Here is a 27,011-nt window from a genome sequence, read left to right on the forward strand (position 1 = left end):
TCTTATTTATTTTAAAAGTAATGAAACTCCATATAGGGCGCGTGTCGAGTGCAATACTAGTCTACTATGTAATTAATATTCATGGGCATCATTAACAATGATTTCTCCACAGATTTGTCCCTTCATGGTGGCAAAGCTGCAGCGGGACAGGGCTCTGCTGCAGAGGTTCTCTGAGGACTACTGGATTATTAATGCCCGGGCATTTACCTCTCTCTCCGACGTCCCCCGTCTCTCCCTGGGAATGCATCGACCCACGTCGGTGAATGCAGATGAATAGCTCCTGGGAGAATCCTGGTCCACTGCAAAGAAAAATGAAATATCCGAGTCAGCATCTGTTTAATTACGTGAGGCCTAACTAACCGCGGAAGCCGAGGTCCCTTAGAGCGGGAAAGAGGCGCATCTGACTATAGAGGGGTTGGGGAAGTGAGGCTTACTTCTGCGTCTTTCGCACTACGAGGCAGCGTCACTCAGCTATGCTGGAAAACACGAACCCCGAGTTTATAAAACTATAAGCAGAATTACAGTAGTCGGGAAAACGTGCATTTGTCATCGTGCAGCAGAACTAGCACATTAATATGCGCTCAGGTACTACATTTAAGGCATTACATTCTCAACGTGTTCTATTCTGTAGCGTGTCACCATATTGGGGCATTCCAGTAACTGGAGAGGGTTCGGTGGACTGAGCCACCTAGACTAGCCTTGGGACGTTGAGTAATGGAAGGCTCCATACAGCGCGTCTTTACATTCTCAACGTGTTCTATTCTGTAGTGTGTCACCATTTTGAGGCATTCCAGTAACTAGCGAGGGTTCGGTGGACGGAGCCACCTAGACTAGCCTTGGGACGTTGAGTAATGGAAGGCTCCATACAGCGCGTCTTTACATTCTCAACGTGTTCTATTCTGTAGTGTGTCACCATTTTGAGGCATTCCAGTAACTAGCGAGGGTTTGGTGGACTGAGCCACCTAGACTAGCCTTGGGGCGTTGAGTAATGGAAGGCTCCATACAGCGCGTCTTAGAACAGGGCTGTGTAACAGCTTTCACGATGAAGCGCATGCATGGACACAAGGTGAAAGACAAGCATGCAACAGTAGGCTTATGAACACAGTCGGTGGTGCTTGATGTACACAGCAGCATGATCTCGCCCTTTGACCTTGTGCCGCATGGACGGGGTACATGTTGAGAAATGGAACACAACTGTTGAACATGGTAAACGGAGCGGTGCAAGGGAAATCTATCAAATACTCACCAACCTGGGATGGGTCCATCTAAATTCGGCTTACCTCCAGAAAGGCACTTTTGAACCTTTGGTGTGACATGTTTTGAAATAATTTACAATCAGGTAAGTGTGTTCACTTGCGTGACCTGAGACCTAGGCTCTACATGCACTATGTATGTCACTGTACGATAAAAAAAAGAAATAAAAAAAAAGCAGTGTATGACTGGCAAATTATCACACTTTAGTATTTAAACCAAGGGATGTGTAAGTCTAAAACCTCTTTATGTATACCCATGGCCTGATTTAGAATTTGGCTGACGGATGTTTGCTCAGTCAGGGCAATTGAGTCAAGCATTCTGCTGCCCTGACAGAGTCACCACCTGGCAAATTTGGAAATGTCTGCTGGGGTAGCAGACATCTCTAACATTACCAGAAACTGCTGTCTCTGTGGTCCCTCCAGTGCATTGTAAGGTTAAGGGATGGTTCCTTCAACATGACAGAGGTGCATAGCAACATTTTTTTACTTGCAAAACAAAAACCCAACATGCGATTTTGTTTTAGAAATTCAAGAAAACAATGCTCTCCTCGCCCTGGGAGATTTCTCCAAAGGGGAGGGGGTCATTTTGCAGTTTCCACTGCCAGGCGGTAAGGGACAGTGAAAACTGGCCATATGTTTGCCCACTCTAAATCGAGTGGGCAAACTCCAGTGGCCCGTGGTCTGTTGGGCCGCTGGAGGTTTATATTGGTGGTGGAGAAGTAGTCTCTGCCGTCTAGCATGATGATAGTCTGCCCGACTCAATGAGGCAGGCGGCCCTTCAGTTTGACAAACAGGGTACTCCACCATTGTTGCGACAGATCACCCTCTCTGGCAAACTGTAAATCCGGCTGTCAGTCCGGTGTACTCCCATTGTATGATCTCTCTGTCCTGCAGGGCCTCAGGTTCCAGCATTCCTAGGGTAACCATCAACCTTGCAATGCAAGAGGGCCAGCAAGTTGCATGAACTTTGACAGAGGGGCACATCTGTGGCAAGGGTACTGTTGCCACAAGTAGGAGCTTAGAAGGTTTGAGATTATCTCTGCACTCATTCTCTTCGCCCAACACAGGGCAGTCGACAGGTGGCAAAGCATAGTAAAGATATCTGCGAACACTGTGCTACAATCACTAGTCTCCTTTGCTGCCCTACAGTCTTGAAATTGAAAATACATTTCCATTACTGTCGGGAAGAAGGTAAGAGTCATTTCAATCACATTCAGATCGACATAGTAATATTATGATGTGGGCTATTTCTCTCATTCCGAGTCAGGTGGGTCAGTAGAGGGGAAGATACCGCCCTAAGTTTTACTGCATGCAGAAACGCGACTGGTAAAACCAAACGTGTTTCTGCATAAATGTGCGCAGCAACGTGTCTGTAATTTGAAATTGCATACTGAATTGGACATGATAAATCCTGATCCAGCATTTTATTCCTTATTTTCGTCCAGGAACTTGGAATGGCCAGTAACTGGGGTGGAGATACCCGCCGAAAGCAGCATCTCCAACCCCAGAATCTCCATATCCTAGTACCAGCCAACCGGCCTAAATGAGGCCCATAGTCAATAAAAAGACCTAAGCCTAGGTTATTCCAATGTCTGTGAAGGGGGAGCGAGGCTCCTAGATGGAATATTTCTGTAGATCTATGCAACGCTGCAGCCTAGGTTCCCTCTAGGGCAGTTGCTTGTTGAGCCTGCAACACCTTAATGAGTACGCTAGTACTGGAACTTCTTATCGAAACATACCTTCATTCCAGCTTTTAGCTTTAAAGAACAGTAAATAGTAGATGGTTTCATCAGCTAAAGCCTGCAGTACTCATTCGATTGACCTCAGGAGAAAGACCGCCTTGATGGGCCTACTGGCAATGGAAAGAGTTATTTACAAGATTTGCAGAGGCAACTGCAGCAGATGTTTGACTTGCTGAGGCACCTCGCTGACATTTAGCCTGCTAAGTGGATGCTCTTTTCATCATTAGAGCATTAATCAGGGTCTGATGGCTTAGTGGACTATTGCGTCCACTGTAGGGACCTGTGCTCGAACTCATGGTCACAAATTCAAATTCTGGCGCATGCTTCAGAGGTCGATAAATGAGTACCATTGAGTTGGGTAACAATAAACATCTGTTATTCAGCACCAAGGTACCCTTGGGTGAGCCTGCGCTTTACAAAATACATGTTATGTTATGGCATTATGGGATGAACAAAATCTGTAGACGTGGCAATAACGCTGCCTTGCTTTGGAATTACTATTCTAGATCACGTGTTTTCTTCAGGAGCACGAGTCAAAGGTAGCAGCAGGACCTGAATTGTGGCAGGCTACCAGTCAGACCATGTGGATCTGGTTTGGTGACATCATCCTAGAGCCTAATATCAAGTTGTGTCTCGGTTGCTCTGGAGAGTCTTGAATTTTATTGGTTAGGGCCTAAATACACGTATAAGTGCTATTTATTGCACCTGGTAAATAACAATACCATAGTATTGGTGATTTATCGGGTGCAAATTATGAATTTCTGGGGAATAACATGTGGATTTTGGGGTTTAACACACCAAAATACGCGTGACACAGTAAATACCGTATACTTCTCCCCTGTTCAATTTCAGCAGGTTTGACCTGCTAAAATTGAATGAATGTTGAGTTACTTAAAGCATTCGATAATTATTGGATGTTGTTAAAACCAAACTCATAACTCAGACCCATGCGTAAACAGGTCAAACTTAACTGAACCACTTGTCAGGCCCTTAGTGTATTTTAAATTTGGTTTTCTTTTACAGAGTATGCTGTAGTTGTTTACTTGTTCTTAATGTAAGGCATGAGATATTTTTTCCAATGCAACCTTCCAAGTGCTTTAAAAACATCATCATTTTGTCAACTTAAATAGGTCTAGCATCTGGTCCTCCTTTTCTCGCCTTTTTATGGTTTAGTACGTATACTTGATTTCCACACTCTAACACATACACGGGTAAGAAACATTTAAATCCTGTTCAGACATACCATGGGTTCAAGAATATGGAGCTGATCCTTGTTTTGACTACCTCCAGTGCTAATAACCTTACGACAGTCCAGGGTAAAGGCTCCAGAATGAGTAACCAGATGTATACCTCCTGACAGGATTGCTTTCCAGCAATATTTCCCAAAAATAATTTTTCTTGCTTTTGCTTGATCATGTGCAGTGTACTAGTTTGAGGGAGTATTGCCTATGCTAGACAGGTTTTCTGTGTGTACATGTAAACATGCTACATATGGTTTATCTTTTTTATCCTTGCAAATGAACAGCAAGTATTTGCCTGCTCCTCACATGGCGACACTTCAATTTATAATTGATAGTTAACCAGCTAGGTACTCAAATGCCTGTTAAATAAAATTATTGCTTCTGCCGTCACCTTTGCTCTCTCTGGTGCCTGACAGGTGTCATTACAGCAAGGTAAATGTAACTTTGTGCACGCGTGGCATTTCTTTACAGGAATGCTTAACCCCTTCCGCGCTCATGACGAGCTCAGCTCGTCATGTAACGCGTTTTTTAAAAAAACGCAGCGCACAGCGGGAAAACCGCTAGCGCGCATGCGGTTAAAGGAATGGAACGAGCCAGTTCTTCCTTGTTTGTTGAAATGTATCACCCATGTGGTCATTTCTGGTTTTGCCATACCCCTGGAAGGAATCATTGGCGGGCCAACTAGAGGAGCTGTGGTTCCATTACAGAAGTCATCACTTCCTCGTGGACAGGCTTTAAAGGGACCTCTTGTACACCTAAAGGTTCTATCAGCCAACAGCTACGGTGGAAGCATATGACTAGATCTAGCTAGAGAGGAGGACCAAGCACTGGCCATTCACCCCCCAAGGTTATCTGCAATGGTGGTATTTTAAGAGAATTAGAGCAAGATGCTGATGTACCGAGCCTTGATGTTTGAGAGCCTTGTGCAGATCAAGAACGACCTCCAGTTCTTTGACTGGCTGAAATAGCCAGGAATAAAATGAAACTCATGCCAACCAGGGCAATGATCTGATGGTTTTATTTGTCATGCAGGGGATTTCACTAAGTACACAACAAAGCTCTTATTTGTGAGGGAGCTCTTTCTGTAACTCTCTTCACCAGAGTACAATAAAATTAAACTAGTCTGATTTTTTTACCCTCCACACTAGTGTTTTGTTTATTTTCGTACTTATGGCGTGACTGGGGAATCACCTCGCAAGTGCGAAGCTATTTTGGCCTAATTTATTAGAAGAATGTTTGTTGATTTATTCACTGTGCTTTATCAGGGATTTTCATTTGTGTTGACTGGTGTTGCTTTGAAAAGCATTTCCAATGATATTTGATAATGGGTGAAGAGTATTTATACCATTTATGTTTTTATAATCTGTGCTTCACCGTACAGGAGCACTTTGAACATGGCAGTATTAAGCCCATGGCATATAAATAAATCATGCCAAATCAAAGGTGTTTTCTGTGCTTCTATCGGAATACGTTCTGGGATAAACCATTTTCCTGAGTGTTGTTCGAAAAGTAACCTAATCTAACATGTGGTCCTCTGGATAAGTGTTAGACCTGACATCCTTGGTTCTGGTTTTCCCCCAAATGTTTTTGCTTTCAGGACTCCTGTTTTGCTGACTTAGGACTATCTGGACTTCTAACTTCTAACCAGTGCTAAAGTGCTTGTGCTCTCACCTTAAAACATGATAGAATTGGTGTATACCCAATTTTCATATTTAATTTACTTGTAAGTCCAGAGTAAGTGGCACTACTTGTTCCCAGAGCTTGTATATTAAATGATAGTAACAGGCCTGCAGACCAGATTGTGCCACAAACCTAAGTAGCACTTTAAACATGCCTCAAGCTTACCATTGCAGTCTGTGTGTGCAATTTTAAACTGCCATCTCGATCTGGCAAAATAAACCTTTTGTCAGGCACAAACCTTCCCTTTTAATGAAAATAAGTGACCTCTAGGGTAATCCCTGGACAGCCTTAAGGGCAGATTGTAATATATTCAAAAAGTAGGACATGTACTTCTAAGTTTTACATGTTCTGGTGGTAAAAGTCTCTTACATTTGTTTTTCGCTACTGCAAGGCCTACCTCTGCCATAGGAGAACACTGGAGTTACCTTATTACATTTAATAGGCTGTCATTTCCAAATTGGAACAGGGGACTAGTACATGTTTGGTGGTTTTGGAATTGTAATAAATCCTAATTTATGGTCGAGTCAGATTTTAAATTACAATTTAGAAAATGGCACTTTTAGAAAGTTGGCATTTTCCTGCCTTAGCTTTTTGGTGCCTGCAGCCTGTCGTTGGGTCACATGACTGGGTGTAGTTGACAGTTGGGCTTTGTGTATTCCTCCTTGACTGCCACACCCAATAGGAAGTTTAGGTGTGCCTGGATGGGTCATCACTGGCAGGATGAGAGGGGGGAGCTGGCACAGCCCCACTTACACTAAAATAGGCTGTGTCCACACAAAGAGCAGCATATCACCTGTAGTTAGTCTGGAGCAAGGGCTAGGAAGGCAGGACACCTGTGCACTCCAGAGGCATGTCTTTAGAAGCGTCTCCCACTTCAAAGGCACAACTGGGTATAAATACTAGACCTGAGACACCAACTCTTCAGGACACCTCTTGACCTGTGGATACTCTGCCAGGATGAAGGGCTGTTGTGCTGCTGAAAAGACTGCCACTCTGCTGGACTACTGACCTGAAGGGACTACTGCCCGCGGTGCTGACCTGCTGACCTCGTCCTGGTGAAAAGGACAAGACCTGTATCTCTTGAATCTAGTACTCCAGAGTGACTCTCAGGGCTAGGTAGCTGACCTCCTGATCTGAAGCCTCATGGACATAACAGGCTTTCTACAACCATGCACCTGCATCTGGACTCTGCCATCAGTGAGTCTACCCTGGCAAGTGATGCCACCCCAGTCCAGGACCGTGGGAAGTAGGCCCAAGGTGATTTCCCAGTCTATGTGGATCGAATGGACTCAACGCATCTCCTCTGTTGTGCTGGGCAAATCCCAAGGAGAAGTAGCCAATCGCCGCTTTTGCATGAATTGAACCCATCGTGAAGTCCTGCATTGTCTCCGCACTCTGCAACTTCTTCAGAACTGCTGAAATGTGACACATCCTTGGCACAGGCCCTAGCATCTCTCAGTGATGGCAGCCTTGAAGACGATGACGGAATCTGCAACGCAGCCTAGCAACTCCTTGGAGCCGACTCATTATCCTAACTGAGCATCGCATCCTTGACACAGGACACCACATTGTAAACCGTTGTCTCGGTCTGGTGTGACAAGATATCCACAGTTGGTGTTGTGTTTTTTATCTCTATTTGCATCTTTAAAATGGCATATCTCCGGTTCTAGTGAGCAGAGTTTTGTCGTTTTAGTCTTATTTTATTTATTAAAAAGTACTCTATTTTTTCTAATTTGGTGTGGGATCCCTTTTTGGTGTGGTGTTTTCACTTTATTACTGAATGAAGTGTTGCACAAATACTTAACATATTGCATCTAAGTTAAGCCTAACTGCTCTGTGCCAAACTACCAGAGGGTTGAGCATGGGTTAATTTAGGGTTGACTTGTGCCTCACCCTGAGAAGGATTGTGGTTGCTGCTTGACCAGAGCTCACATCGCAGTCAACCAACAACCCAATTTCTTACAATAAGTAAGTCCACTCTTTGAGAGGGGTTGGTCCAACTGAATGAAGGAAGAGTTCCTGACTGAAGCAATTTACAGAAGATCTATTATGAGGTTAATTTCCAGGAAACAATTAATTTGATGGCTCCTCTGGTATATATGTTTTGGGAATAAGAAGTGCAGAAATTAAAAGGCATGCCATGGCGGCCTTACAAGACAGTTTTTTGCTTGGGATTGCACCAACACCATCTGAACCAAAAAAACAAGATTTAAAATGTTTCCAGTAGAGTAAGCGGGTTTCTTTATCGGTGGTTTATAAGTGCCAGCCAAGCACCGAACTGGCTAGGATACAACTGGCTGCGCTCATGTCTTATTTATTAAGCCTAAAAAATGAAGTTGCATAAAATGGTCATATTTGTTGTGATCCACAACATATGAACAGCAAATTCTGCCAGGGTATTTGAAAAAGCTACACTGTGCCTTGGTGAATGTGCTTGAACAGGGAAGGAAAATATGCAATCAGCTTCACCAGCTTCAAGATATGATGCTGGTTTACAGTTAACTTTGAATTACTTGAAGAGGTATAGTCTTATCGAATGCATTCGTCCTCAAATAACGTTAATTATAGCAAATTTTATTTATATATATATATATATATATATATATATATATATATATATATATATATATATATATTATAAATGGGCCTGTGAAAGAACTGTTAATAGGCCATGGGTGAATACTGTAGGAAGATGAATTCACAGTATTCAATAATTCTTTTGAAGGATTATGGTGATAAACCTTAGTGCACACATTCCTTTTTAGGGTTGTTAAGCGCTTAATAGCGTTTACTTGGTGAAGCAAAAATACTTTTTTCCTTAATTCCCAAAGATGTGTGTGTTTTTATATATATACACACACACATCTTTGGAAATTAAGGTATTTTCCATACACAACATATGTATGAATCTTTGTATGCACGTGTGCTTATGTGTGTGGGTGTTTGCTTTTGTATGCACGTGCATGCCATCCTAGTAAATAATAGTCAAGTGCTGTGACTAGCTTGACATAGATGATACATTGAGGAGAAATCACAGAAACCGGATTCAGGTAACACATTCGATTCTTCTCTTGATAGAGCTGTGACAATGTTGAGCAGAGTGTCTGCTTTAGCAATGCTTGTTATGATAACTGCATTGCACGTGCCCTAGTCCTCTGGGGGTTGAGAAGGATACTTTTTCCAATACAGCCTCATGAGGATTTCTGATCTAAGACTAGTTTATTTTAAACTCCACCATTGGAAAGTTATCTTTTGTCTTCAAACAACGATAACCCAGTTCTTATTCCATAAATGACACTGAATAAAAAAACACAAACCAGATACCAATTTCTTATGATACCTTGTGGCATGCATATGATGAATGGAAGGGAGACAGGACAGAAAACGATTGACATGAAGCTAGGAAAGATGAAAGGGAGGCAAAGAAAAGCAGAACATAAAATTCCACCTTGAAAACACAACTCATTGTCATTGTCCTGGGAGTTGTTGTTGGTCATGTCTATGTCTTCATAAGAGGCACTAAGAGGTAGCAAGCTTCCACAATCATCGTCGTACAATGGGAAACAGACAGCATCGTCTTGAGGCAGTTCATAGAAAGGCTGGTTCGTGGAGCTCTTTCGGAGAGCTTTGAGGGAGGAGTTCCTTTCAGGGATGTCGGGGAGCAGCTCAGTAATAAGTCTGTGCAAGATACTGTTGTCGGGCAAGCTCCCTCTCCTCTTCTCAGCTTTAATTTGGTCACATATATCTTTCAGAGCAGAGTCCAGTGCTTCGAAGACAGACGATTTACTTTTGGGCTTTTCTGTCGATTTTTTGGTGGTGGTGCTTTTTTTCCTACGGAAAGGCACTGGGCTGACTAGGAATGCAAGTTTGGAAAGACCTGACTCGGCTTCCTGTTTTCTTGGAGGATCACTCTTATCCTGGTTAGCTCTTTCATGCTTCAGCATGGTGGTGAAGCGAGTGTAGGATGCCGGGCATCGGCCCTTGCAGGAGCTGATGAGATGCCGGTGGTGATGGTGGTGATGATGGTGGTGGTGGTGATGGTGTCCTGAGCCATAAAAGCTTTCAGAAGACGTGAATGAAAAATGATCAAAGTCACTTTCGCTGCAAAAAGAAGAACCCTCAATCTGGATGAAGTCACTGAGATCGGAGACCACTGCATCTTGGTCACTGTCTGAGTACTCAATGTGCGGCTTCAGGGGTGGGTCACTGGTCACTTCAATGTGTATGGGCACCAAAGTTTTAGTCTCACCATTTTGTTGCACCTGAGAAGCATTTCTACTTTGGTCTTCATCCTCAAGTAAAGATTCAATAGAAAAACGCCGCTTTGGACAGAAACCATTTGTAGAAATAGGTAGGGCCACTGCTGATAACATCATATCACCAAGGTTGGGCATAGATTTCGATTTTTGAATCAGCTTTTCAAATTCATGGATCCTGGTGGGTACCATGTCCCGCGGCACCTCGTCAGAATGTTCCCTCCAATCCGACAGTAAACCCTTTTGTTGTTCCTGCTCGTACTGTTGTATTCTGGTTTTCACGGAACAGATCACCTCATTGCTCAGCAGGTCCTTACGGTTAATGCGATGCATCTTCTTATACAGTTTCAGAAACCCTGGCGTGTCGTGGGCCGACCTGTGACGGATTCGGAGTCTGCTGGGGGTGTGGTTCTCTGGCAGATAAGGTGAGTCCAAGGACATGGAGCGGCTATCTTTGGACCCCTCTTCGAACAACAGGGACACCATGCTCTCGGACTTCATCTGGACATCAGGAAAGCTGTTGTGCTCGTCCGATAACAAGTCATCGCAGCTCCGGGATTTAAGCTTGGGTGAGACTGTCTCTTCCGTACTACTCCATACTTCAGCATTCTGCCGATTCATTTGCCAGCCGTTTTTAAAATTAATGGCCCTTTGCTCGTCACTTGGCACAGCCAAGTGTTGGCTGGAACTGCTGCCATAATCAGATTCATTGGAGGTATTGTAGTTGTGCACTGAGTAGCTGAAAAGAGGTGGGTACATTTTGCTTATTTCCCCACCTTTATAATCCATTGAGCAGCATGATGGAAAAGAAAGAGTGTCAGAAGAGAGACCAAATACAGCAATCAACATTAGAAAAGGCTCACAAAAGAGAAAGCAGACAGTGGACCCAATACGCAAAATGCAATTAGGACATTGTCCTTGTGAATGTCACCTGAAAAGAGTTGAATAAATTGCTTCTGCACCTCTATATACTTAAGGTAAAGAAAATGGAACCACTAGATTGCGCCCTACTTTCTATATGCGAACATTAGGGGCCAATCTGGGGGTAAAGGCTGCATGTTCCTTTTCAGAGTTAGAAAGTAGGTTTGAAATCAGTTTGCTCCATTTTTTGCTCGTTGTGAGTACATGTTTTTTTTCTTCTAAAATACGGCAGGGATATAATTAGATATTTATTTTACACACATTTAAATTTTATGATTGCAGCTATGCAATTAGACTGCTCGAACCGCATACTCTTTGGCCTCTGCATAAGTGCTTCTTTCATTCTACTAAACCAGACTCAAAAAGCATACAGCACTATGGGAAACATACGGTCCTCCAAGTTATCTTTGACACTCCCTGTTACACTCTTTTCTGCACATATAGTGCCAGTCTCGATTATTAATCACCCAAGCATGTCTATTTTCCATACATTACAATATTTTGCACTTGGGGTAGTTCCAGTGGAATACATGTCTGGAAAGTGTAGTTTAGACCAAAGTGTGTCTCTCCATTGTCTTTCAAGAAGACACCTCTGAGTATAAAGAGAGAAGTCTAGCAACAACAAACACAGGTATGAGCAACAGACTGTGGATTACTTTTCAATCATATAGGGTTCCAAGGATAGGAACATCTCATGAAATACAGTTAGGACAAGGAATTAAAAATGGATGGTTCAGCAATATAAGAGTGAACAGGACAGAACCAATGTAGATTAGTAGAAATTTGAGATTCAACCCAGCTTTGCTATAGCTACTACCAGCAAAAGGGTGGTTATAATTCGCTTAATTAAGCCCTCGTGCTCTTTAAATGGCACGTTGACTAAGGTTCTCAATATGAGTGGTTCAGAGAAGTGTGTGATACATAGTGCACCCAATATAATTAGACAACTCAGAGATGATCAAAATATATCGGGTATGATAAATAGCACTTTTTAGATCTTTTTATCCTCTAATGGGAAATGATAAACGGATTTTGAGAGTTGCTGCTCCAAAATCATCAGGTTCATGTAAATAATGGGTATTATTCCACTGTTAAATTCTGACAGGTACCACCTTGACGAAATTTAAGAGGGTATGCAAAATGTATTACACCCAGTATTTACCAGGTGCAAGAACATTTGCAAAACTTCTAACTCCAAGCGCTGAGCAAACGGATTTGCCTAGAGGTCGGAAAACATCATACGATTGTAATGAAGGGCAAATGTATTCTAGCATACCTATACATTGAATGCTTTATGATATCAATCATAACTTCCAAGTTTGGCATTTTCTGAACATTCAATTCTAACATAGTTGTGCAAGGGGATGGGAGAAAGTAGTGGCTTATTCTCAATATAGACCTTCTAGTGCAATAGGGCTCCCTTTGAAGCGTACATAACATTGCAACAAGGTTACCGTATCTTTTACTGATATATAGTTTACATTTATTGATAGGAGGCATTTTTCAAAATTGCAATTCCCCAAAAAAGACCCAAAATTGACAACACAAATCTGCATCATATCCTTTTAACAACTACCGCCAATCAAAACCAACTTTTCAATGTTCTTACCTTTTGTTCGAGATGGCGATGAGGGGGATGAATTAATTACAGGGTTTCTTGGTGCGGTATGCGACCCTTGCATGTCTGTGCGGCCCAAGCTGGCTCTATTTGCATTTTGATCGTGGTGCACTCTCTGAGGAGCGACCGCTGGCTCTGACTTCCTTCTTTTTCTGTAGTCACTGGCTGAGCTTGCAGAACTAAGGCAGGAACCAATACAATTGGTACAGTAAGTTGTGGTCATTTCCTCCAGTGCCCTTCTGACATTTATAAAAGGTTCTTACTTTGAAATGATAACCAATAGCACCACAATACATGAATGTATATATAAATATATGCCTGCATAATTAACTTTGAAACTAAATTGGGAAATATTCTCAGCAGAATTATGTTGCTTTTTAGGTCGAGCATCAGAGCACGCGCGGTCTGCAAGACCTACAGTGATTTCTCTAAAGGAGTGTAATCTGTCATTCTAGCATGCTTCCTGCAATTGGTTAATTTGTGCGCCCTTTTTTGTTTCCTTGCTTCTTATTTGTAAGTGCTCCGAAACATCATTTTCGGTTGTTCGAGAGGAGCACCAGCCAATTAGAGTCCTCTTACATTATGGCTGTAGCACTGAAAATAATTGAGAGACGCTAAACCAGGCTAGTGGGTGGGTCACTGAACTTCTTGGTCGAGGTCTCGCATTTACAAAAGTTAGAGCTATTGGCATTGTAAATGAAAATGCCTTTTATTTATGCGTTCATTAACAAAACAGATACATAAAAGGCTGATTGTGTTTACCTGTCGGCGTACACGCTGTACCTTGGAGATCAACTCGCCACGTACCCGTGTTGAGATTGAGAATTTTAAGAGCTTTGCAAGTAATCAGCCCAAGTACTGAACAAAAAAAAAAATATATATAGTACATTTCCGACGAGATTGAAGATATTGCGATTAATTGTACAGATTGTGACATAGATGTTGACTTTCCAACTTTGAAGATAATCCCTCTAATTTGAGGGTGTGACTCACGGCTATACTATTGAAGGTCTGATTTGCAGTAAGAATAGGATTTTTGCTTTGCCCTGAAGAAGTCGAAAGGCATGACATTAATGCCCGACGAAACACGTGTTGGCTGTATCTTTGATTGATGGAAACCAGACTGAAATAAATGAAAATGATGCTATGACAACAGACCTTGGTGTTGTTAATAAGAAGAAAACTTCTCTTTGGATAAAAAGTCGGACACTTATACATTCATCAATGATTTGTGCATTTGCTAGGATTACTTTGGACTTGAAACATTGATTATAGTCTGCTCAGCGGAGAATTTTGTAAATGTTTTAACCGGAGGAATTTCCCTGGTGTTTGTAAGGAAGAAAGGTGACCTTCCTTTCCTTTGCTTTGTAGCAGAAACTTTTTACAAAGGATAACTTATTGTTGCCTTAATCTTGTTGAGCGCCTGTCGATTACCTGGTCATCGCATTGTATTAGATACATAAAAGGCATTGTCATTTACAATGCCAATAGCTTAAACTCTCACAAATGTGAGACCTATTGCATTGCAAATGCTTGTTTGGTTAAAGGTGCTTAGTGTTGGAGTTTCTTCATATTCCTGTCGATATTCTATTCAGTATGGTTTATATTGGATTTTATGGATTCAACGAGCGCCTTCATTAAGATCGCGCATCTTAAAACCATTCTGTTCATAACTGAGATAAACAATACTATCTTTAATAATTTTACAGTATTCTGTAGTGCTATAGCGCTTGAATGAGTTGGGCCCTTACTAGTGCTATGTAGGACGTGCCCACAGAGGCTGAGGCCTACTCAGATGTTAGCTTTCGATCAGCCTATTATCAGACGTGTACTGACAGATGGTTTCTGATTTATAAAAATAGGAAATATCTGTTTTTTCCAGAAAATATTTAGTTTTACAGAAGGAAATGTGCCTCAAATAATACTTAAGGTAAAGAAAAGACAATAACTTTTTTGTAGGGTCAGTTTATTTATCTCTTCAAGTCTCTACATGTGCTTCCTGTCTGTGCTGTATCTCAACCATAAGGTATAACTAAAATATTGGTTTGCATTATAAAATACTGCAGCAACAGGCAGATCTGTCCCAGGAAATGGGGCACTAAAAAGATCATTCATGACTTCTTCACAAGGATATTAGTGACACAGCCAAGACCCTGCAAAGGACTGCACTCTCGAACAAACATTGAATTTTACAAACACACTGTATTCTCTAGTCAACTTAGATGAAAACCAACTTGGTGCCTACCTTGACCAAAACCTAGCAGGGGTGTACAAGGAATGGACTTTGTCTCTATTAGAAAACTATTGCAGCTGATTAATAATATTTTGGGGATTAAGCCCCACTGAATTCCGAACAGGACGATCTTAAAGAAATACTTGGATCGTGCATTAATAACCTTTCAAGAGGATGGTTAGCGCTGAAAGACAGCACTTCCAAAGAGACAAGACTTTACAAGTAACTTAACTGGTAGATATTAGACAAAAAAGTGGGTTTTACTAATGGAGAATATGGATAAGGTAAAACACATCTGAGAAGGTCACGTTTGCATCCAATGGATATTTATTTGGTTAGAATGATTTTCAGTGAAGGAAACTGGGTTCCTGAGCTATCTCAAGCAATCATTGGCAATAATATAGTGTAGAAAGAAGATATTAATCGGTTTTATAATCTTTTCAGACTCCCAAGAGCGCCAAGCATGACTGCAAGGTTTTGGAGCGTGCCTGGCGTCAGAGTGGCTACTGCCCTATAGCCAAGAGAAATTTGAGAGTTATGCAAAAAATCTACTATGAGGCTATCGCCGTAGCCAAAGGGCAATTTTTTGCTGCCCGCATTGATTCAGCTAGGAACAATGCTAAAGAAATCTTCTCCATAGTGCAGAATTTTACATCTCCGCGGGCCCAGGCGAGTGTCATTCCCTCCTCTCTCGCAGGGTGTAATACGCTTTCCCGCTGCTTCAGAGAGAAAATTCAGGCTATTCAAGCTTCCTTCTCCGTGGGCAATGGCGGTAGCATGGGTTCTTTGGTTACTCTACCTGCTGCCCCTGTCTGCTCTCTTTCAGCTTTTAGAGCAGTTACTCCCCTGGAATCCCTTAAAATCGTCAGGGGGCTCAAGTCGGGCTCTCCTTCCGACTCCTGCCCAGCCAGGATTCTGGCATCAGTGGCTGAGAGCCTGTCTTTTGAGGTGAACTGCATTGTCAACCTGTCCCTCTAGACTGCTGCGGTTCCTCTGAGGTGGAAGCAGGCGAAGATACTGCCGCTTCTGAAGAAAGCCTCCCTGGATCCTCTCACCCCTGGGAATTACCGCCCCATCTCCCTTCTCCCGGCCATTGCTAAGGTCTGTGAGAAGGTTGTTAACAGCCAACTCACAGAGTATGTGGAGACAGAGGGCCTTTTGCATCCTGCTCAATCGGGGTTTTGCACCTCTCACAGCACTGAGACTGTCCTGGTGGAGGTGGTTGAGGCCATTCGAGAGTGTCGGGATGCAGGCGGGAGGGCAGCATTAATTTTGCTTGACCTCTCTGCTGCGTTCGATATGGTCCCTCATGCCCTTCTTCTGGCCCATCTGGCTGAGATTGAGGTATGTAGAGCAGTTTGGGACTGGCTCAGGTCCTTCTTGGAAGAGCGAGTCGGGCAGATTTGGCTCCACCCTTTCTCCTCTTCGCCTCAGCTGGTCACCACGGGAGTGCCTCAGGGCTCTTCCCTTAGCCCGCTCCTCTTTAACATTTATGTTGCGCCACTTTTACATCTGGCAGAGGAGCTTGGGGCTACGGTGATGGCCTATGCTAACAACACGCAGCTGCTGTTCACCCGGGACAAGACTGCCAGCTCAGTTGTTGCAGCCCAACAGTGCCTAGTTTCCATCTTTAAATGGCTAGCTGATGCTCAGCTTATATGTAATGAACAAAAATCTGAAATCTTACTGTTCGGCAGCTTTCCCACTGACTTCCGTGAACAGCTGTGGCCCCCTGACTCCCCGCTCCCCTCGGCGACAGGACAGCCTGCTAAAAACATGGGAGTCTGGTTTGACGAGAGTCTCTCCTTTTCCTCCCACATTAAGAAACTGGCAGGCTGTTGCATTGGCCTCCTCAAGACTCTGCGCACCTTCTTCCCGCTTCTTCCCCAAGCGGCTAGAGAAACTGTCACCTGTGCCCTGAACCTTTCCCGTTTGGATTATGCCAATGCTCTCTTTGTCGGGTCTCCTGGCTACCTGCTTAAAAAACTTCAGGTAGTCCAGAATACGGCCGCCGCCATATTGTTATTGGGCCTCTCTGCCAGGACTAGTGTGACCTTTCAACTCCGTTCTCTTCATTGGTTTCCTGTTGCAGATAGAGTCAGATTTAAATCCTTAATTCTGGCCCATCGTGCCCTTCATGGCCTTGGCCCCCTCTATCTACAGAAGCATTTCTCCTTTTACCTCCTGGCTCGTGCCCTTCGCTCCGCCACTCAATGTTTTGCCCGGGATCCTCGCTTCAGACTTCAGAGGATGGGAGGCAGCTCCCTCGCCGTGAAGGCCAGCCTAGCCTGGAATGCCCTCCCCCTCTTCCTACGGTCGATTCAGAACCCTGCCATTTTTAAAAAGAAACTCAAGACACATCTCTTTGTTTGTTAATTTCTTCTTGTTTCCTTCAAGCTCCGCGCCGGGACACTCATGAGTATCCGTGCGCGTTACAAGTGGAAATAACATAACATAACATAACATTTCTAATTTATAAAATATTGACTTGAACTAATAGATATTACATGTTTTTCCATTTTCATTCAATTGTTTGGATGAGTGGCTAAGCAGACTGGAAGGGGGAGCCTACAGGGGTATCAAGTAATAGGATTATTAACTGACAGGAGGAAAACAGATGTTGTTGGTCATTGTAGACATAATAACATTTCTAACTCAGCCCTTTGTTTGATCAAGAACCAGTGGAGAGACATCAGCGCGGGAAGAGTAGGTCAGTGTTTATTTGGGTCAAGTGTTAGATGATCTACATAAAGTTGCACTCTTCAGTCTTAACCGTAGTCTTCAAAGTAATAGTCCACATATAACGTATTGCAATACTCAATTCTAGAGATCACCTTGACTAGAACAATATGCTTCTTTATGGTAGAAACAATAGGGACATAATTTCTTGAAGGACATATGGATATTAAAACACATCTTATGTCACACTGTTCACTTGTAGAATTGTTGACAAATTGACATCAAGAAAAAGATCCAGGGTGCAGAAAGGGCAGTGGTGGTGAGCCAATGGATGTAGGTTAATTAAGTGGACACATAAAGTGGTTACCATGCCCTAGAATACTGTCTCAGCCACAGAAACATTAAGTTAGATCCAATTCATTGTAACCAGATTGGCTTGCTTTACCAGGCAATCCATGACTTATCGCTAGCCACCAGCTTAGTTAGGAACTTGGATGTATATTTGAATGGCATTCGCAGACATTTAGCACTCCATGTTGACTGTGTCCAAAAGGTCTGTGAGGGTTACCATGTACATATGTAAGATGTTACCAGATAGTGCTGGCTCCTGTGGGGCAAGATTAAGTCCAGTTGTACCTATTGACAATAAAGAGCCGATTCATTTGAGGGCTCAGCCATTAATGCCTTCTTAAGGTACAGGGTATTAAAGGTATATTTGTGGCCAACTGGATCAAAAGGCACTCATACAAATATAATATTACATCTCTGCTCCTAAGCCAAGGCAGTAAAAAGGCTTTCACAGAGGCACATGCTGGGTGTCCTACTTTATCCTATTAGTCAATAAAGAAGATTATGTTCTGTTCTAGGCGAGCACAGAACTATTAACCACACACCAAGAAACCATGTGAGGTCAAGTATTGGCTGGCAATAGGAAAGAAACTCTGCATCAGCACTCGGCTTCTTCAACAGGAATCTGTCAATGCATGTTGGTGGTGGGATGTATTCATGCGGAAAGAATGCCCTGAAGAATTTTGTGATGACAGGTGCAAGAGAAAGTTGATTAAGGTTGATGCTATTGGCAATGCAGGCTTCGCTTGGAGCAGCTGTGCCTTATAACACACTAATGATTCTCGATATTTCGTCCCTTTGGACGCTGATGAATTTCCTGAATGCAGAGGTACATAAAATAATTCTTAAAATAAGTGCAATCTGTGGGGCAGTAAAGGAGATACGTTTTCAGGAGGAATAAGGACTGGGTATTTTGTTGAGAAGTACGCCATGAGGTCATTTGATAACTCCTGTGAATGGTCCACTGACTGACGGAGAAGGAATCATTCCCATTTCCTAGCAGGCCTTGAAGAGGTCATTCACAATGGTGCCACGTTCGAAAAAGAAGGCTTGGATTTGGGTTTTCTTTATTTAAAGAAGAGTATGCATACACACCTTTTTGGTATCTAAGACAGGAAGTGCGGTCAGTGAGAAGGGGTGATTGTCTCCACTATTTTCTAGGACACGCCCTTCATGTTTTAAGAGTCAAAGTTCATTTGTGTAGGAGGTGACTATTCTCCTTGGGTGTTGCCATTGTCTACTCTGATGCACACATCACCCCAAAGGAGGAAGTCATCATGTGTTTATCCAGATGAAGAAGGTCCCTTAGAAATTCAGCAAGCATCTTTTTCAGAGGGTGGTAGAATGCCGTGAGATTAAATTAAGAGGTTGACCCAATGATGCATTTCACAAGTAGGTACTTAAATGGTGTGTAATGTTAACTACATGCAATCAATTGTGTCCATAGAGATCATATTCATCCTCCCTTTGTGCCCAGAGCATCTATTCTGCTGGATGAGTCCGAAACCTGCTGTGAGAAGATCTTGGCAAGGTTGATGAGAGACTATATACTTTATAATCATTTGTTTGGCAAGCCTTTTGAATTTGTGGTGAAGTTTATTTTCCAGTGCCTTTGATTTGGCAACTTTCGTAACTACATCATACATTCATCAAACATATCAAGCTCTTTGTATGTGGTTGCCATGTGCTTTCATGTTAGGCTAATGTATAGTCCACTAACACCCTCGTGTCTGGTTGGGTTGTGGTTTATAAAAATGTGAATGCATTATTACATTCAGCTAACCATGCAGAGGCTATTTAGTTCACAATGTGAATACTAAAAATATAACTAACTGACTCATTCACTAATTTGATTAATGATATCTTGCATAAAGGTGGTGATATGATTGTGAATCTAAATATATAAAAACGAATGTATGTCTGTCTGTCTGTCTGTCTGTTGGTCCTTTATGCATTACTACACCATTCATCCGATCGCCATGAAACTTTGGGAAGTTGTTGAGTACACTCCCACAAAGGTTTCTTGCATAACATTTTTTTAAAGATCGGCCCCCCCAGGGCCCTCAATCTTTTGAATACTGAATTTGCAACCACGACTTTGCAACGGTACAAGACTTTCGGTGAAAAAGATGATGAACAATGTCATCGAAGCTACAATTTTGAATGGGAAATTCAAGGGGGAAGATGTACTGTTGCCACGTATTCCAATGACCCCAAAAGATATGCCATTTGAATTCAAACGTTTACAGTTTACGGTGCGACACGCTTTTGCAATGACCATCAACAAAGCACAAGGACAATCACTGCAAGTGTGTGGACTAGATTTGGATAATCCATGCTTCTCACATGGACAACTGTATGTGGCCAGCTCATGTGTCGGAAAACCTTCTGATTTATTTGTGTACGCGCCAGACGGAAAAACAAAAAATATTGTGTATCCACAAGCACTCGAATAAATAAATAGAATTAAAACGACACTTTGAAATGTTTTCCATATTAAAATGAATACGTTTCAATAACAATGACACAATGTAAATTGAATGTTAACATAACAAGTTTATTGGAATTTCCTTTCTTTTGAGATCGCAGCAATGCGCGACGGGTAAGCTAGTTACTAATAGAGGGAAGGTCACCGTAAGGAAAAGGATGACCTTTAAACACTATGGCTAAATGATAAATAAAAGTTCTTAGAGTGGGATACAGAATTAGAGCTGTTCAGTTTGGCCACTCTTTTTTGTGCTGCACCTCATCATTGAAATAAAAGTTAATTTCTGTGGTGACAAGGATCTGCAAGCCCGAGCATAAGTACCCAAGGTCTGGGAATCTAAAGGATCTTATGTTCAAAGCAAAACAAATACAGTCCCTAATTCGAGGTCCCACTGGTGCTCTGGAAAATTCACCTCCTTGTCCAGTTCACTTGCGGTTCAGTTGAGCAGGGCTCGTCGAGACCTGTAATGCCTGTTGCAGGATGAAGCTACCCCTTCAAGTGCCGCTGCATAATGCCGCTCTGTAGCAAAAGGTCACACTCTCAAGTCCCCAACCAACCCCTCTTTTGGGTTGGTGAGCTGGATACATGAGATGACTAATTGGGGGCACTAGAAGAATAGCCCTAACCTTCCTAACTGTTAATTAAGGTCAGAAGAGTGGTAAAGGGGGAGGACAGGGAGTGGACTCTTAGGCTATTGGTTACAGATATTCAGTTTTTATTGGGCACAGAAATAACCATCAGGAGTGGTAAGAGTTTATCAACAAAACCATGCACCTCTGCACCATAAGCGGGGCTAGTCCTTGGGTGGGAATGCTGGTTTACCACACGTAACTCTTTCCACATGTGCCGTTTCTCTATTACCCCAATGTACATCATTGCATTTCTCTCTTTTGACTTTCACATGCATACTTAAGTGACTGAACTCTACGCACCACCATCCGCTAACCCTACCACCACAACGACGTCACATTTTTTGGACTGCTTCCTTTGGCCTCTATTTCACAGAGCAGTTCCTATTTTCCTACAACCACCACCACATCATGTCTTTTGATCACTGAATTTGGCGTGCTAGGAATTCAGGAGATCTCACTTTTAGAACCTCTCATCACTTTTTAGGTCTCCAGATTTATCAGTTGACAGGTCACAAATTTCTTTATTGTTCACTGCACATTTTTTGGGTCACTGGTCTGGATGCCAGGCAGAACTTTTCTCCATCAGCCTCTACAGAGTTGTTAGAGCAACATACACTACAACAAACATAGTTATTATAGTAGAGGAATCACTCCACCATATCTGTATTTAACAATTTGTTTTAGAAAGAGAAAGTATTAATGTGTATGATTTATTGATAACCTAAGATCTGTTGGAGGTCTGTGTTGAATTTGGCACCCAGATGAATGCCTGTGTCACAAAGGTGGAAACTGGTTTCATTGACTTAACTGTTGAGGAACGTATGTATATGACTTTATAGGTATGAATTCCCTCCAAGGCAGAGGAGCACTAAACATGGGATGTGTATCACAATGCCTTTTGAAAACACTGGGGTGTCAACACATGAGTAGAGCGCACATATATCGTTAATAAAATAGCTGTAAACCTTCTATGTAAAACTACACCCAATTTTCAAATAAACCTTGTATTGTGAGCTGTATTTAGGGGCCTACTACAAGGAGTGGCAAGTGGTATCTCCACAGGAGATACCCAACCCAATTATGAGTGTACCAAGTGTGGACGTCAATCCAATGAGTACTCCTTTGTTTCCACTCACGAATTCTAAAAAAGGCGAGTAATTCTGGCAAAACTTTAAGGAAAAGGACCAGTAACTTTGCTAACTGATTTTCCCCCCATTCCTGGCCTGAAAAATCATTACTGCCTGATACAGCGGAAGGAGTAACAGGCAGAAATGGTAATTTTGGTCCCAATCAGTCAGCGTCCTCTGTATACCAAGCCACCTGAAATCAGCTTCTTAATTATTATAAGACCAAACAGTCTCTCTGCAACAAACACAACTATCAACAAATATGCATCATACAGAATATTAAACAAAAAAATCAACTGTGTAGACGTTTGCAGTCCTTGCTTGAATGGCCAAATGCAGTGTTCTCTCCTTAATGATAGTTTGCATTAAGCAGTATTTTTCTCTCTGTAAATTGCTAATATCTGTGTTTAATCTTAAAATGTCCCACATTCCAGAAAGACTTAAATGGTTAGAGCTCCAGTTAACATGGATTAATTGTGTTAGGCTAGTGGACTTATGTTACACTGTGGTCATGTTTTGTCAAATGTCTCTTGCCCTTCACTCCAGGATCTATACATTCAAAAAACATTTCAATTTAAAAAAAAGAAATGGTTTCAGAGGAACATATAAAATAAAGTGTACAATAAACTAAAACCATCCATTGTGGAGTGTCACGACAGAGTCTAGATTAACTAGGTTTTAGAACATATTCATCAGTTGCATACTGAGCAAGTACTTACAGCAGATCAAATGAAGGTTTCGGGATACACTAATCCCTATAATGTCTTCAACACAAGCAGCGCTTTTTCGGTCTGTTTGACGACACGGACGTCTAAGAGCTATTTTTACCACTTCTGTAAAAGGCTCATAGTGGGTTATGGATTCTCCAGGGGTTTATAACTCTCTCACATCATGCCATTGGCTGTTTGGTGTATCATTGTGCCTCCCATGAAACACCTGAACTGCGATGCATCAGGAACTATATTACACCTCAAATGTACACTGAATATTCACACATTCCAACTTTTTTTTACCTGTTAGACGTATTGTGTACAGAAGGCAATCGTTTTTATTAACAGACTTTTTCAAAATGTTTTGGTCATGGCTCACAATGCAAGCCCTGCCAAAGAGTTTCGCCTTTGTGCGTTTTAAATACCCAGAATGCTTAATTGGGTGTCTTTTAATGATAAATGACAAATTGATGAATTCCCTCGCTTGCTCTTTCATGTATTACTCCCTTCATTAATTTACCTCATCAGCTTTCCTTAGAAACCTTTTAATGCGCCCTGCCTTTCGTGCCCCTTATTTTGGACAGGGTCATTTAGGCGTGCCTCTTTCAGAAACAACCTTCCTCGTCTTTAGCGTGCAGTGAGCGCGTGTGATGTGACAGCAATTAAAACGCGTGTCTCAATTGTGCAAGCAGAATATAAGTGGTCACTTACCTGGAAGGTCGGTCCTGGCCCCTCTCGGCTGGCGAGTAGTACATGGAAGTCTGTGGAACCCAAACACACACATGGACTGGTTAGCTCTCAGTAATGGCGGCTAAAGGTTGGCATTTCCTCTGCTGCCGCCAGTCACCGCAGAGCAATAATCAATACACATAGTCTGCTTTGTGCTCATTACAGACACGACCCTGCCGGGTACAGACTTTGCAGAGGGGGCATTAACGGCGACACCCTTTAATTCATATCTGCTGTAAACAGCAGTTTACATTTTTCACAATTTCAACTTTACATACATTCCAAAGAATATACAGAAGGGCTACTTTGAAAGGTTGCGCGGCTGTCACGAGCAGCTGCTGACACGCCCCCATACTTACCAATGTTTCAACATCAATTAAAGCCGGGCACTCTTTGTAGGCGCAGCTGAACTCATCGCCCCCCTTACTAGGGTCGCTCTGCTCATGTTCAAGGTCGTGTCCCTCTCAAGCGTTAACCGCGCCGCCGCCGCGCGCCCCCTGACATCTGCGACAGACGGAATGCAGCGGGACTGGAATATTTTTAACTTGTCATCATCACCGTGTCAACCAGCCACGAGCCCCTCTAAACCAATGGCGTTAAGTGCTTCAAAGCGGCCTGCTGCGTTAAGACCGCGTGAGGTGGTCTGCTCAGGGGTCGCGCTCCAAAATTGCGGCACTGCAAGGGAGGTTATCTGCACGCTATCCCGTAAGCATATGCCAACAATTACTGTTTATTTGATAAACTAGGATCCAGTGCATGTTGCATTCTTGTTTATTTTTCAGTGTGAGGGGACAATGAAGCAACATGTGTTGGTGCTGGGGAATATTGTGAACTATGTGTAAAAAGGAAAACATTTTTCCCATCACTTTCCTTGCTGGTGTAATGAAGAATAGAGAACACAGACTTTTCCTTAAGCGTTGACTCCTTTCAAATATTTCTAAAATTGGAGTTACATTTGTTTGCCCCATTCCTCGTGCTTGCTGATTAGGAATCATGTTTACCCATTGCCAAGTGCGACCTCTAGAAATTCAAGGGCAAGTCATATCTATGCCAGGAGTAAGTCATGACTACTCACAAAAAACCTTTATGCAAAAATAGTGTCAATTCAATTGGTTTTCCTTTGCTATATACAAAACTTTTTATTATATGGGCCATAATATGCTCGATCAAAAATCTGTTCCCATTTCTACTTCACACTTTGCAGCAAATCTACTGCTAAATGGATTCGTTCTATCTTTGTCATATATAACTGCTACATGTTTGTGCAGTTTGTAGGTCAGCTATCATTTCCTCACTAAGGCCTGGACCGCCTGGCTTATGAGTCGGACGGAGTCAGGCGGAGCGGAATTACCATATAGTATTCAGCTGCCCCTGGTTCTTAGTGGGTCTGTGTTCCTGTACCCAGTTTTCCTGAGTGTTGGAACGCCAGACCCAATTTTATCAGGCAGTAATTCAACCCAGAAAATTCACATGAAGCTCTGGCTGCAGTTTTTTTCTGGCAGGAGTGTGTCCAATGCTCCCCCAGCCACAACTTAGCTTCTTCCCCCCTACCCTCCCCCTCCCACACACACAAACACTGCATCAAACATTTACCATCTGCTCACAGCAGATGGTAAATGTATGTGTTAAATGTGTCCCGAGTCTCCCACATTCCACAGGTTTTCATCTACCTTGGTCTGAATAGGGGCCCCTTAAAGGGCTTTGGGACCCCTGAAGATGTGCCCCGCCCAACCCTCTTGTACCTCAGAGGCTGCAGGAGCTTGTGTTACACCCCTGAATTGCGAAGTACTGGTGCGGTGTTACCACATGCTAATGTTATTTTAGTTTGTAGATTTACCACCCTGTCAGTACAGTGCAATTCATAATCACTCCATAAGTAGGAGCAAGAGGGACAGATTCAGCTTGTCGGTGATTGGTGGGAGCTGCAGATAGCCTGAGCAGCAAGCAGGGCCGGACTGGGAACAGAAACCGGCCCTGGCAAACTGCTCAGCTGCCCCCCCCCCTTCCCCCCCCTTCCCGGGGTAAGGGGGAGTGCAGCTGAGAAGTTTGCGAGGGCCGGTTTTGGCCAATTTTTTTACCGGGGGCTGATATCGCCAACCCCGGTAACAAAAACGGCCCCCCAGGGGCCCAGCAACGGCCCCCACCCTAGCGGCCTACCGGGGAAACGCCCGCTGCCCGCTATGGCCAGTCCGGCCCTGGCAGCAAGACTGTTTTCAAAGTAATCAGATCTAAGCCGATACTAAAATATCCCTAAATCCTAGTGAATGGATGTTTGCTTTAATAAGTATGAGAGAATGCAACCCAGAACAGAACATGTTTAAGAATTGTCTTTTTTTTTTTTTGTATTGCATTGTATTGCAACATATTTACTAAAAAGTATTGAAGGATAAAGGTTTGCCCCCAGAGTGTTTGACAAGCGAAGCCAATAGATGATGTCTAAACAAGCGCTATTGGATTTGTCAATGTCTTTGGGCCATGTTGCACAGCAGCACAGCGGAAAGTTGGAAAAATAAAGTGATATGACGCCGCCAGTGCTGGCCATGTCATAGCACTTTTCGTCTGGCGGGATGGGATCCGGTAAGTAACAGCCTGGGTGGGAGATGTGGCAAGCAACAACGTGGGAGAGGGCGAGGGGAAGGAGCAAGCAAAAATGCAAAAGGGGCGGGGGAACGGGGCATGCAACACCACAGGAGGGGGAGCTGGAGGAGACCGAACAAGCAACAACTAGGGAGGGGGTGAGACTAAAGCAAGCAACAACAAAGGGGCAAACAACAAAGTAGGAGGGGGCAGAAGGGATAGGGCAGAAAAAATTTGTGAGGAAAAGGGCAAGAAAGAACGCTGGAGGGGTGGAAGGGACAGGGCAAGCAACAATGCAGAAGGGGGCGGGAGAGACAGGGCAAGCAAAAATTACAGGGAAAGCAACAACGTGGAAGGGGTGGATGGGTCCTGGCAATCAGCAACATTGTACAGGGGGCGGGAAGGATGGGGCAAGCTACAACGACAAGCAAGCAACAACGTGATAGGAAGCGATGGAAGCAACAATGCAGAACAAGCCAGGAGTAGGCAGGAGATGCCTGCAAACAAATGCACTGCTACAGAGTGCTGCAAGTAAAAGAAAAAAAAGTAGCTCTGAAAGTGTGTGCAGTGGGAGGACGCTGAGCAAGGAAGCAGTCCTTGGGGCATGCTCCAAGGGAGCAATAAACCCACGAAGAGCTGTGAGGCTGCCCACAGGAGGCAAGAAAATAAGAGTGACAATGAAGCCAACCAATGGTAAGAAATGGGTGAGGTGAGTCTTCAGCTCTTTCCTAAATTGGAGCAGCACTGAGGCAATCCTGTTGGAATATGGGGCTGTTG

The 27,011-nt window shown here is 43.1% G+C and overlaps 1 protein-coding gene across 26 annotated transcripts in view; it reads right to left on the reverse strand.

Moving 5' to 3' along the window:
• Positions 1 to 27,011, reverse strand: part of SORBS2 (sorbin and SH3 domain containing 2) — a 687,606-nt gene that overhangs the window by 129,246 nt on the left and 531,349 nt on the right. For all 26 annotated transcript variants that reach the window (XM_078678069.1, XM_078678047.1, XM_078678046.1 and 23 more), the window contains 3 exons: positions 23,640 to 23,689; positions 12,703 to 12,890; positions 208 to 299 (listed from right to left, as the gene is read on the reverse strand). In XM_078678069.1, the coding sequence (XP_078534195.1) occupies positions 208 to 299; positions 12,703 to 12,890; positions 23,640 to 23,689 (330 nt within the window). The remainder of the gene's footprint in view (positions 1 to 207; positions 300 to 12,702; positions 12,891 to 23,639; positions 23,690 to 27,011) is intronic.

This window comes from Lissotriton helveticus, chromosome 2_2 (genome assembly GCF_964261635.1).
Source record: "Lissotriton helveticus chromosome 2_2, aLisHel1.1, whole genome shotgun sequence".
NCBI lineage: Eukaryota > Metazoa > Chordata > Amphibia > Caudata > Salamandridae > Lissotriton > Lissotriton helveticus.